The sequence below is a fragment of the Lissotriton helveticus genome, chromosome 2_1 (assembly GCF_964261635.1).
Source record: "Lissotriton helveticus chromosome 2_1, aLisHel1.1, whole genome shotgun sequence".
NCBI lineage: Eukaryota > Metazoa > Chordata > Amphibia > Caudata > Salamandridae > Lissotriton > Lissotriton helveticus.
Genome location: NC_136059.1, coordinates 21,742,665 through 21,756,823, shown reverse-complemented (window position 1 = coordinate 21,756,823; position 14,159 = coordinate 21,742,665). Strand labels below are relative to the sequence as shown.

The 14,159-nt window shown below is 43.4% G+C and overlaps 1 protein-coding gene across 1 annotated transcript in view; it reads right to left on the bottom strand.

The window, feature by feature from the left end:
- Positions 1 to 1,953: 1,953 nt before the first annotated feature.
- LOC144817672 (uncharacterized) overlaps positions 1,954 to 14,159 on the bottom strand; it is a 207,389-nt gene continuing 195,183 nt past the window's right edge. The window contains exons 10-11 of the mRNA XM_078674402.1: positions 12,987 to 13,093; positions 1,954 to 6,564 (exon numbers count right to left, since the gene is read on the bottom strand). Of these exons, the coding sequence (XP_078530528.1) occupies positions 6,335 to 6,564; positions 12,987 to 13,093 (337 nt within the window). The 3' untranslated portion in view covers positions 1,954 to 6,334. The remainder of the gene's footprint in view (positions 6,565 to 12,986; positions 13,094 to 14,159) is intronic.

Below are 14,159 nucleotides of genomic sequence, written 5' to 3'. Positions count from 1 at the left end.
GGAGAGCAAGATCCAGACCATAAAGGACTGGACTGCTCCCACCACCCAGACACAGGTCAGAGCTTTCTTGGGCCTGACTGGGTACTACAGAAATTTTGTCAAGAGCTATGGGTCCATTGTGACTCCCCTTAATTACTTAACTTCCAAGAAAATGCAAAAGAAAGTTCAGTGGACAGTAAGCTGTCAAAAGGCATTTGATGACCTGAAGCAGGCCATGTGCACTGCACCTATTCTGCAAAGTCCAGACTACTCCAAGGAATTCATTGTTCAAACAGATGCTTCTGAGTTGGGGGTAGGTGCTGTTCTTTCACAACTGAATGAAGATGGTCAAGACCAGCCAATAGCTTTTATTAGCAGAAGGCTGTCTCCTAGAGAGAAACGTTGGTCAGCTATTGAGAGGGAGGCCTTTGCTGTGGTTTGGGCCCTGAAGAAGCTGAGGCCATATGTGTTTGGTACTCACTTCAAGATTCAGACAGACCATAAGCCCCTCTTGTGGCTAAATCAGATGAAGGGTGAAAATCCCAAACTACTCAGGTGGTCCATTTCCCTACAGGGGATGGACTTTACAGTGGAACATAGACTTGGGAGTGACCATGCCAATGCAGATGGACTCTCCAGATACTTTCACTTAGAACATCAAGACTCAACTGGTTAAGGTTAGTTTAATGTCCCTGCGTTTGGGGGGGAGGGGTTGTGTAGGAGAATAGGGTCTGCTTCCTATGTTCACCCCCACTTTTTGCTGTGATTTTCTGTTTTTCGACTTTAGACTGGCTGGGGCCCTGCTAATCAGGACCACAGCCAGCTGTTCTCTCTCTAAATTGATACCATGCACTTTAGGTATATACCAGATTGATTACTGGGTCACCCTTGTGAGCCCCTGTACAGTGTAGCATAGGTACCCAGGGCATGGGTGCATCCAAGGCTTACCAGGGACTGCAGCATGTATTATGCCACCCCTGGCTGGCCCTCCAATCTGACACCACAGGCTGATCACTCAGCTTGGGTAAGGTGGTGTAATCACCCCTTACTTAGATAAAGTATATCTATATCTACCTTATATATTGACACATTTGCACCTATAAGTCACTCCTATGGCAGGGCTTGACAATCCTGAAGGCAGAGTGCTTGGTTTTATGTGAGATGGTGCTCTAGCATGAGCTGAGCCCTTCTACAGCTTTCGGAACCATCTCCTTATAACTGTTCTATGATATAGCCATACCATAACCTCTTAAGTGCATTATAATCCTCGAGGTTAATGCTAACGTTGGTTTGGCTTTATCAAAACATGTCATGTAAGGTGTCAAACACTTTGGATTACTACCCACCCGCCAGTTCTAGTGGCGGGGGTAGCATTCCACCCTTCTAGAGGGAGAAGACATGTAGTTACTGCTAACCCCGGTTAAAGTAAAACAGAACCTCCGCATCACAAAATGGATGCTGCTGCCACAGACACGAGTCTGACCTCCTGCGGCTGGACGAAACTCTGGCAGAGGAGGCCTGGACAATAGGTTTCCTGTCAAGGGAGGATCACTAGCCAATTTTTTGTAGCTGATCCCATCTCCAAGTTGTTTCATGATCTCCTCTTTATATTTAATCACATCTTGGACAATGATGGCGCCCCCCTTGTCCGCCGGTTTAATGATTACATCTCGGTAGTTTTTGGGATATGTTTTGTATAAACAATGATAAGGTTTTCAGTACTTTGTGAATAAAAACATCGTACTTTGGATTCATTTCTGTTTTTTATCTGTGTTGTAATTTTTCTATCTTTCCTATATTCCTTCCTTCTCCCAGTCCGGGACCCCTCTATTTATAACAAGTATCTACCCAGGTCCCAGTGACTTTGTCTGGGTTAAAGTGTTAGAAGTGCATTCAATTAGAAATTGGTTGCATCGCTTGAGGCACACTGAAGATTATGTTCAATAAGTTAAAAAATACATTTCTTGTGCAAGATTTCAAATTGTCAAGTTCATTTATTTCTTTTTCTTTTTCACTTTTTTCAAATAATCATTCCATATTTATCGATACGAGTATTCGTTACACAACTGATTAATGTAAACTCCTATGCATTTCGGGCAATGGACCTTCATCCGGGAGCATGTCTACAAATGAAAAAACAATAAGGCTCATTCAGTCTGTTTTGTTCATAAATGTGTACATAAAACAATAGTATCAACAATGGTGATAGAAAGGTGAAAGCATAACAAAGTGTGATAAACGTGCATGGGGATGTGACACTCGTGCTGTGCAAAGTTACAACGGGTTCCGATCCGGAAAAAAACTTACTGGTTCGACGAATCAGGGTGTCGAATATCTAAACGTAAAATGGAGGTAAGGTTAATCTAATGTTCGGGCAAGCTGGAGAACAGCTGTGGGAACTGTCAAGGTATGGTACTCATGGATAAAGGTGAAGCGTGAAAACGCGGGTTATTTCGGTTTGGTCTGCTCGCGATCAGCTGAGCTACCTGATAATCGGTGCAGCAGTGGAGTCTAGACTGTAATTCAAATAAGATAGTGTTCCAGCTGGAAGTCATAGGGTATTCGCGAAGCCCCAAGTCGTCTTTGCTGGTCCGCGCCACACTCTCTGCCCGCGCCCAAAGAATGAGAGAAGCAGACCAGGCCCACATGGGTGGAGACTCATGAGATTTCCACCTCCTGGTGATAGGACTTTTGGCCGTTATAAAGCCTGGCTCCAGGAACCTTGACATAGCTGTGCTGTTTCTACTCTGCTGATACAAGCCCAGTATGCATATCTCCCAGGTATGTATGCCCTGGCGTCCGTACAAGCAGTGAGGTGAGATGTTTAATATTTAGTAGCACTACTCTACCAGGTATTGTCACAGGCAGTGTGCGCCATACCCACCAGGTAACATTAATACTACACGTTGAATACATTGCTTTCTCTCACTACCCAGTTGGTCATTTTCTTCCCACTTGTAGTATCCAACAGCCTGCAGTCAGCGAGCATCTGACAGGGACCTTACTAACGATAGGATTGGACCCCAGACATTAACTCAAAGCATTTTCAACACTGGGACCGTTAGCTGTGTTCCCTTGTAATGTTGTTATTATAGGGTGTGTGTTCATCCTGTGCCCTGGGCATCCCCACATTTTGGAGACTGCTACTGGTGGTAACTGACTCTGACTGACCCTGGTCTCTGCCTAACCTGGCCTAGGGCCAGTGCTATGTTGAAAACACACTTAGAATACAGTGGAAGAGGTGTGGCGCCGCGGCCAGGGCGACTGACGCTGGAATCTGGGGATCACGGTTCGATCCCCGGCTCCGGTGGCAGGTTAGCCCAGCACCATGTGACTCTGGGCAATAGCTTGCTTAATCTTCCCGACGGCCCCCAGCGCCTAGAGACCCTTACGGGTGATTGTGCGCCTTACAAATGTGGATTTATTTAAAAATACCTACATACACTAGGGTATACTATAAGTTAGGGAACCCATATGATTGGCATGCCCTCCCCAATATGCCCTAGCACATAATAGGGGAGGGGGGTAAAAACAAGTTTTAAGTCCCCGGTTTATATAGGGCATGGCAGTTTAGAGGCCAGCAGCACGGCTGAGGCCTGAGGCCAGCTTAAAAGCAGCCCAGGGTGGCAGGACTGCTTTTAACATGCAAATTATGCCCAATCTCAACTTTGGTGTTTAAGGCACTTCACAATTAATAAACTACAATGTGTTTGTGTATTAGATACCCCCGGGTCTCCCCTAGGTGTCCCAGGGGTGGGGGGTCCGATATTTATAAGGAGGGTCCTTATAAAATGTTTTTATATGCCCTGCCGTTAGTGATATTCCACATGTCGTTTCCCCGATTGCAGTACAGTGCTTCCCAAAATCAACTTTTGTGCTCGGAGCACTGAGAAATGAGGATCTGCAATATTTCCGGATATTCAGAACCCCTAAAGTCTCTCCTAGGTGTTTCAAGGGCGGGAGTCCTGTGGACATAGGTAGCGTCCTTAAAAAGAGGTTTTATAAGGCCTGAGTTTGGAGAAATTGGCCAGTTCATTTTCCCCATTGAAGATCCCCAGCTACATTGGTTAAAATGGCAAGAAGTTATTAGCTAATAATTCCTGCTGGCAGAATCATAAACTATAGTTTAAGGACTTCCTGGAAGGGTATTGATCAATCTCGCAATAATCTATTCTTGAATTTCTCCTAAAATGTACAGACAAGAAGTAATAAGACTTTCTTGCCTGTCATCCAAAATTCAGCCTTCCAGCGAGCTGTCCTGATTGGTCAGAATAAAGGCGATTAGCCAGACTGCTTTGATGAGATGATGAGTAGCCTAGGGGGTCAGGGGTCAGGGAGCCATACTGGGTTCTGCTGCATAGGAATGCCAGAGCAATGGGAAGGGGTCGTAAAGCATCCTCTTCAAAGAGGGGAGGGGACCGACAGTGTAAGTCGGGTCCAGTAACAGCCCCACCCTTTGAACCCAGCCAGATGGTCAGATTAAGAAAGGAATGAGCAGATTTAATGGGGTGGGGCAGTACGGAGATGGACAATCCGGAAGGAGGGCTTAGCCAGCTCTGGTCTCTCTGCTGGAAAATCAGCCATTTTGAATTTTGGAGAAATGGTGCTCTCTGGGAGAAAATAGTGCCACACTTTGGGGGATGTGGTCAAACCCTGGGGTGTTGCCCGAAACCTCATTGGACAGGAGTGGCCTCCTGCTTGACCCAGAGAACTTATAATACGTATCTGAGAGGGGTAGAGCCTCTCAGGTCTGCTGCTTGAAACTCAAGGAAGAAGAAGGGTCCATGCTGAGAAGTTTGATTTGCACCAACCAGGCGCTGCTCTCTGAAGACTGCTCCAGCTGCATAATCTGGAACTACAGCCCTGTGGACTACCTTGCTTCAACAGGACTAACGAGTGGACTCCCTGCAAGCTACAGGTCAAAAGAGCTCACCTGGAACATCACCACCAAGAATCCTCAGCCTGGAGTACTACCAGTTGATTTGTCAGTGTTTTATCCAAGTGGATTGTGGGAACTGAAGTCCCAAACTTTCAAGGACAATCTTGGAGCTTTTAGACACTTGGAGTACGTTTTGGACACTTTGGAACCCTTTGGATAACTTTAGGAAGAAGTTACAGAAGCTTGGAGAACTTTAGAGCAACTTTGGAAAAGCGCTACATAAGTGGACCGCCTCAACCTGGCCAGCCAAGCCAGCGACCCCAACCTTGAGCCACTTGTCCAGGTTTGTCCCACTGAAAAGCTCTGGTGGTCCAACTTCCAAAGTTTGACTGGGAGTAAGCTGCAACCCAAGCTGGTGAACCATCACTGAAGCCGGCCTGGAGAAGAGCATTGAGGGACCCCTGAAGGAAAAGCTCTGTAAAAGTTTTTAAGTCCAAACATAGGAGAGGTGACCAGGACCAACCGCGAGAGTCAAGCAGCCCACCTTCAACAGCGCACCCGCCTGGATCTCTGATTTATCCTTCTGGAAAGCCCCAAAGATCTGACTTCCATAAGTTTGACCATGTAGCTCGTCGCAAGGCAAGCCAGGAAACACTCACCAATTCGGGACTGGCTGAGAGCCTTGAGGAACTCTGGGAAGAAAATCTCCAGAAAAGTTTCTAAGTCAGAAGGTAAAAAGTTTGACCGAAAACTACTGCGAGGGACAGCCACACAGGGCTCCATCAAGATCAACCTGAAACTTTTACTTTGTACTGGGGTAGCGCAACCAAAAGTCTCAATATGCGCTATAGGTTTCTATGTGCTATATAGTGCCAAATATTTAAAAACTCATATATTTGGTTTCCTTTAATAGATTGTTTTCATTTTTGTGTCATTTTAAAGATAAACATATTTCCTGTTTCTATAAATTTGTGTTGGAATTTTATTGTGTGTTGTGTCTTAATTATTTACTGAATTGGTGTATTTAAATGCTTTACATACCTGTCTTTGAAGTTAAGCTTGCCTGCTCGCAGCCAAGCTACCAAGGGTTGAGCATGGGAGTCATTTTCTAAGACCTATTATGAGCCATAGACAGTGTTTGTGACCCTGTTGCCAGTGGCTGATAGACATCTGCTACTATTATTAATCCACTTTCCAACAGTGTGTGAACGATCATACATGTCTTCTCACTCTGCCCTACTTCATGCTCCCCTGGTTCCCACACATCTTACAGCAACTCTTGGTCTCATAAGGTTCACATCACCTACACCACCTCTGCTCTATCACCTTGTTGATGGTGAAGAATACACAGGTCGAAACAAGAACACCAGTAAAGGCCACCTCTACCTTCCTGGATACCTTGCAGAGGAAAGTGTTCTAGATCTGTGCCACATCCCCAAGCAGTCTCTCCTGAGATGGGGTTTCGGGGAGACAGTCTTACTCCTGGCGGAGACACTCCAGGATCTGCTGGTATTCAGGCGTGCCGTTCTGCAAGTACGACTCTTGCGCGATCCAGGATTCGAGTGCCTGCCGCTGCGTATCCTGAAGGACATTCAGCTCCCAGTAGATGTTCAGTAGCTGGTAGAAGCCCATCTGGTAGTAGGCTTTGGTGCCTTCATCCGACATGGATCTTGCAGATGAGAGCTTTACACCTGGAAACTTCAGGGCTGTGAATAAAAAAACACAGAAGCTATTGCTTGATGTCCCATAAGCTTCAACATCTGCATCAATGCTATTCCTTCATGTAATGCACTTTAGCATCAGCACTTGCGACCCTCTAACACATGAGTAGATACGGGATAGTTAATGATTCGTTAATGATTCACATATGATGTCATCGCAAACCAGGGGCTCCACTACACAAATGAACAAATGCATCAGTATTGGTGCTAAACACATCACATGCTTCGATATCTGGAGAACCTACCTTTGAAACCAATCAATGAAAGGGTTGAGACAGCAGAGCTAATGCTTCCTGTGTCATGGGTTGTGGTATCTGCATCCAGAAAGCAACCCAGGGGACATCACAGGCACCGACTGTTAAAGATTGCAGGAATCGCTGCTAGCATGAGCTTAAATCCATTTTGCTCTTGGCAGTCATCTTAGTTATCCATGTGCTCGCCATGTGCTTTCTCCCTCTTCCAGAGCCCTGCACATGCTCAGAGAGGCCTAGCTGATAGAATGCACGTGCCTCTAATGTAGAACTGTCAGGCTATTCTTACTGATGTATTCAGTTTAGTCTCCCCTCCCACTTTGTTGAGCAAGCAAATTTTGTATACCCATATTAGTCAATAACCATTATTGTATGTGCCACGACCTACCCTTGGTTTTATGCTGACTATGTAACAAAATGCATATTTAAGACCCCAGTTCTCTGTCCTCCTTAGACTGTCTCAAACAGCGGCCTGAATGTACTGTGTGACGCAATCTCCCTCATCTGAGGTTAATACATGAATTATTTTTATATTACAGCTTCTGTGCCAATTTCTTCTGTGTCGGTTTAAAGGACCAGGTGTTTCAGTGAACCCCTAAGAAGGTTTCTATTTCTTCAAATGGCGCTCAACGTGGACCTCATCAGTGAAGCGGCAATCCAAGGGAGTGGTCTTGATGGGAGACATGAATGTACTGAGGAGGACAGAACAGGACTCTACTGAGGAGGTACCCTGGGCACGGAGATTCTCTGTCTCTGCAACTCATTATATTTATGGTCTCCCTGAATTGATTCTCCAAGTGTTTTGCCGCTCCCGACTGAGAACTTCTTTGTATTCTAAAACGACCGTAGGTCACTCAGAACTTGGCAGTGAGAGCCTGGAAATTTGTGCTTGGTAAAGTCATCGACATTTGATTTACTTGTATTGTTTGTCCAAACTCTTGGACTTGTTTGGATATATGTAAATTGCAATTTTTGTAGGCAGGTAATGAGGAGATTTTTCTCTAAATCTTGATAACTTGAAGGGCACACATTGTGTTAAGTGCCACTTTGTGTATAATATTGTATATGCTGCAATATTCTTGCCATGCCTGTTCTTAGCACACTTCGTAGAATGTGTTGCTTTCTTGGAAGGTACCAATGTGAATCTCGAATGAACTCAGCCGGTTCCCCTAGAGGGGATACCTAAAAAGGTTTAGGTATATTAAAAAAGATATTTCTTCCTTGGTGACTAAATATGTCCATAAAAAGGATCCTGGTCTGTGCACTTAGTAACATTCATAAGTTGTGATATGCAGAGCATTTTTTTTTGTGTTCTGCCAGCCAAAACTAGCAAACTTGGTGTATTTTGGCTTCTTGAACATGGAACAGTCTATCAGCTGTTTTTGCGCAGTCTTTTGCACTTTTTGAGAGCTTTTTTTGTAAATATGACATACAATTAGTATTTACAAACTGTTTGGTTTGAGTACAGTCTGTGGAAAGTCTCTTGGTTTTGTTCTAAGTGTTGATTTGTGGGTTAATTATGTGTTTCAATGTCTATGTGGTTTGTGGTTTGACACTGGTGATACTTGTGTGAGTGAGTAGCGATTGTGTTCTTTATGTCAGAATGGCTAGCCTTAAGCACGCTGTGTTGTGTGTTATGAATGTGTGGCCCCTTGTTGGAAATGTTTGGAATGAGCTCAATGTGGTTTGTTGTCGTCATTTGTGTTCTGTAGATGTCATTGGGGAAATTACACTTTCACATTTTTTTTTACTATATGGAAAACATGTTTATTAAAAAATATTCCACTAAAATCAATTTTTGGTCTCTATAATGTCTAATAATCATACTGTGAACTCCTAGCATCAAAATTGAATTTAAGCAGCACTTTACCACAATGGGGAATAAAATGTGAAATTTCACTTTACCCTGGCGTACAAAAACTCATTTTATAAGGGTATACCTTACACATTTCTGATCCCCCATCCCTGGGATATCTAGAGGACACCCTGATGGTCTCTAATATGCCAAAACATTGTAGGTTATTCATTTTTAAGTGCCCCTAGTACCAAAGTCAAATTTGGGTAAAAGTTACTTTTCAAAAGCTGTCTTCTCACTCTTTTGAGCTTGTCTAAACTACTTAGGAAATGGCCATGAGCAATGTAATTGGCTATTCAGTAGTACTGTTTCAAAATTGTTAGCATTATTAAAAAATACACCATGTTACTGCCCATCCTGTCTCATGAAATTATGAAAGGATGAGTAGTCTAGATTGCTGTTCCCTTACTTGACCTTTAAGGGGAACTATATGTTATTCTCATGCTACATACAGTTTTGCAAGGGCATTGTTAGTGTTTTATTAGTTAGTCTGTGTAAATGAGCTGACAGCCCTTATTAGAGCTGGTGAATAGGGTTTTTTACTTTGAAAATGATGTTGCATAGTCCAGATTGTGAAAAGTAGAATGCACAAGGTTCATAATGTCAGGAAAGACGCCCATGTGAGCCTCAGCCAACCTTTTTGAAGGAAAATATTCTTTTATAGGAGTTTGTTTGTCACAACATATTCTTCTGAAACAATGTATGTACCCACTATTTCGAAGTTTTAAAAAAAGTTCTTTAGGTAATAAGAAAACCTGTTAATTAGCAGTTTTAGATTTTCCTGATGTGCCTATAACATGAAAGCATGACCCTAAGTGTAAAATGTAGGTGCCTTTATGAAGAGAAATAATTTTAGAAGTGTCTGCAGTCCTGTACAAGTAGTGAAAGGTTATAACTTATGAAACACAAGTACTAATATATGGGGCGCCCCAAGACTAGGACGTATTCTGAGACTATCCTCTCTGTTGATAGACCATTTCTGTGCCTTGTCTAAAGACCTTTTGGCATGTCCATCAATTGATATTTGCTGCCTTACAACCATTGCCAGAGGGGCCCGGACATCAGATTCAGCCTGGGTAGTCAGCACCAGTCCAGCGTGAAGCCAAGGTGAAGGTAACCAGCACAGGCGTTGCTGGCAACTAGGACCTCAGTGAAGGCGGAAGCACTGGGATGTGAAGTGTGTACCCCTGCCAGTGTCTTCGGCGAAAGACGGCGTCACAAAATCAGAAAGGAGAAATCGTGGCTCAAGTTTTTATTGCCCAGCTGAGAGTCACAGACAGACCAGAACGGCAATGAGGCTTTGCTTGAGGTGACCCCTTTTGAAACAAGGGTTGCTTCAGAGATCCTAGCATCAGGCCTCTGAATCCTGGTCCCAAAGTAAATGCAAGTCTACGCCTTTGTTTATTGATCAAGAGATACCTGGGCATACAGAGTATAATCTGTGGTAAGCATGGGCCAAAAATTCGTTCCGCTAGCGGAATTTGCGGATTTTTTTTTCTTGTTCGCGCTTCAAAAATACAATCTCGCTTGCGCACCATTGACTTACCATGATTCTGCGTTCGCTGATGAGTTTACCTCCCTGTTTGCGTGCGCTGTGAGATTTTGTTAGCTGACCGAACGACGCCGCAATTGCGAACACGTCATTGCGACCCGATACATGAAATTGCGAACGCGGACACGTCATTGAGACCCGAAACAGGAAATTGCAAACGCGAACACGACATTGCGACCTGAAACAGGAAAAAGGCATCGCGAGCAGGCTGGTTAAGTGGAAACATTAATTCGAGAAAAAGGGGTGACCCTGTGTCCCTCAGAACCTTGGTAATTAATGATTAATCTAAGAATGGTTCTGTCGGGTGAGAAACGTGACTAATTCAGATTACTGTTATTGTAATAGAAATGAAGAACCCCCTATTAGACAACACAGTTTTGGGGCCTCGCAATTAATGAAAAAAGGCCCAGCGTCTTATGCGTTGTATTTTTGTATTTATCAGAATTGGATTCATTAAATAAATATTTCAAACAATTCATACAACGACTGTCAGAGTGAATATAAAGTGCAAAAATAGTGACAATAGTGAATAGTGGTCACATAGTGAAGTAATATGTGCAATGAAGAGTCAAAATCTGTACAATAAATCTATACATATATACACAATTCTCTTGTCTTTGTTAGCGGCCATGTATTGATGAGTGTCTAGAGATTCACAAAGTTTCTTTAAGTTTGTGCGGAATCTTAGAGGTAATGGGCCTTTGCAGGATGTTGACGTTTCGTGGTAAATCGCCTGTTAGGATGGGGCACACAGTGGCCTTGTAATCCGCTTCCTAGTATTGAAGGGAAAGTATCACCGGCACGTAGTTCCTTGGATACGCTGCCATCTGCCAGCTGATCGGGCTCTGTCTGAAAGTGACTTTGTTTCTATTACAGTAACAGTAATCTGAATTAGTCATGTTTCTCACCCGACAGAACCATTCTTCGGTTAAATGGAAACAACATGTTCGCGACCGTTGCGACCGCATGCGCTAGTTCCCGTTCCCGAACAAGTAAAAAAATCTCGTGAACTCGCAAAAAATAATAATTTGCAAGCTCACGGAATTTGGCGGATTTTGCGAATTGCGATTATGAATTTGCGCTAATTCCCGTATCACAAATTCGCAAATTCCGCCCATGCTTAATATGTGGCCCCAACAAAAGAGCAGTGCGCCAGCGGAGCAATGCAGGAGTTAGGGAAAGACTTGAGTTCAGGGTACAGGTGCTGTGTCTCTGGTGCCTGTTAGATTGAAGTGAAGAAAACTGGTGCACTGCCTGAGACACTGGACAGGATACCTTAGGGCATTTGCCCCAGAAGGTGATTGCCCTATCCTGAATGAAAGACTTTTTCTTCTCAAACTGGGCCGTGTTTTCCTGAGGGACGAGTTGTGCAGTTCCACCATGGGAACAACAAGAGCCTGCCTGTGAGGCTCAAAACGGACACAGGGAGAAGACTCCCCTCTGGCTGGTTGTACAGCGGCTTAAATTTTCCAAGGACTTCTGTTGGTTAGTAATGTACCCCTTTGGTCGTCCCTTTTTTGAGGAAGAACAGCCCTTTGCCGCTCCTCGTCCTAATTCCTATGGTTCCGTTTGGTCTCCTGGATCCCTGGAGTGAGGATTGTTTTTGTAATAATCATTGTATTTTTTAAAATATTTTCCTTAAGGACAAGAGAAACATTTTGCTAAACAATTGATAAATTCTTCTTTGCCCTCCTTCTAAAGTATATTAATTGATATTCTAGCCCTTTGCTTTTTTGCTTGGGGTTGAGAAATATTGATGGTTATGTTCATAATAATAGCCATTATTCTCTCCTGCTATCTGTATGTTAATGATGACCCAATGCTCTGTACCCTTTGTACTCCTGCTTATACCTTATATATACCTGCTTAATGAAATGTTAAAATGTAAATGCCCACCTAGCAATGGATTAGGATATTGATGAATTTATGAGAACAATTGTGCAAAATATTTTCTATGTTCCTTCCAGATCATAGGAATGTCTTTAGCTCATGCTAAAAGGAGCGACTGTTAAAGATTGCAGGAATCGCTGCTAGCATGAGCTTAAAGTCATTTTGTTCTTGGCAGCCATCTTAGTTATCCAAGGTCTTTGCCATGTGCTTTCTCCCTCTTCCAGAGCCTTGCACCTGCTCAGAAAGGCCTAGATGGTAGAATGCCCCTGCTCCTAGTGTAGAACTGTCAGGCTATTCTTACTGATGTGTTCAGTTTAGTCTCCCCTCCCACTTTGTTGAGCAAGCAAATTTTGTATACCCATATTAGTCAATAACCATGATTGTATGTGCCACGACCTACCCTTGGTTTTATGCTGACTATGTAACCGTAAGCATATATAAGGCCCCCGTTCTCTGTGATCCTTACACTGTCTCATACAGCGGCCTGAGAGTACTGTGTGACGCAACCTCCCTCATTTGAGGTTAATAAATGCATTGTTTTTATATTACAGATTCCGTGCCAATTTCTTCTTTGTTGGTTCCATCCTTAGCGCCCCTCACTGTTGCTACCTGTGGGTGAATCTCTCCATCACATACCTGCATCCTGCCTGAGTTTCCATCTTTAACGTCCATCACTGATGCTACCTGTGTGTGATTCTCTCCATCACCTACCTGCATCCTGCCTGAGGTTCCATCCTTAGCGTCCATCACTGATGCTACCTGTGTGTGAATCTCTCCATCACATACCTGCCTCCTGCCTGAGGCTCCATCTTTAGTGTCCATCACTGACGCTACCTGTGTGATTCTCTCCATCACATACCTGCATCCTGACTGAGGTTCTCCGATGCCAGTGGATGAGCAGCGATCATGGACAGCTTCAGAACCTTCTCCCAGTCTCCACTCAAGATCTCCTTTGTAATCATCTCTCTGTAAATCACAAGGACACATTGTGAGATCAGGCTTCCTTCTTTTAATATTCTTGTTCCATGGTATTCATTTTTTTTTATATTATTATTTTTATTGATGAGACCATACATTGACAATAGAGATTCAATTTTGACAGCAAATTTGGTCAATGATAAAAAATTGATAAACAGAAATTATTTCAATACATAGTCCTTCGGTACCACAAAACATTCCTAGAGATTGAAAGTATTTGGAAATCGAACATGAAACAAGAAAGATAAGCGCAAAAACAAGAAATTACAAACAGAACAGAAATATGTAAGCAGATGGCTGTTTTCCCATTAACCAACCCATTCCAGGACCGGTGCCCAAATCCTAGTTGCCAATTGTCGCCACCTCCCCCCTTTACAGGAGAAAACGGAAAATTCAAGCTTATGGATAGCTAGCAATCTTGCTCGCCACTGCATAAAGGTTGGAGCTTCCGAGGAGAGCCACTGAGATGTTATGCACAGGCGAACCTGCGACATGGCTATAAATGTAAGGGCTGATTTACATAGAGAATTCCTGCCTGTTGAAATATTACCAACATCTACCCAAAAATATCACTAATGCCGGGGTCAATACCACAGTGATCTTAAGTATAGAATTAATAAAACGCTCAATGTCTGCTAAGAACCCGGCAAGGGATGGGCAGGAATAGAACATGTGTATTATATCGGCAGCCAACCATCCGCAGCGAGCACAGGCATTGCCCTTTGTAGCCCCCCACTTTGCAATCTTAGCGGGCGTATAGTATAAATCTAACATAGCCATATAGCTTTGCATCTTGAGTGAACCTGATATCATGGCCTGACTGGCAAGTTCTAGCACAGGGGTTAAATCAATACCTGTCCTTCCAAGTTTCGATTCCCCCTTAGCACTTTGGATGTTCAGATCGTCCGGCAGGGTGGATAATATATATTGATAAAGCGTCCCTATTTTACTTTTCTTCATAATCAGTTCAATAATAGGTACTTTATCCAAAATGCCTGGTGTTTTCTTTTGATATTTATAAATAAAACTTTGAATCTGTAAATATTTAAAGAAA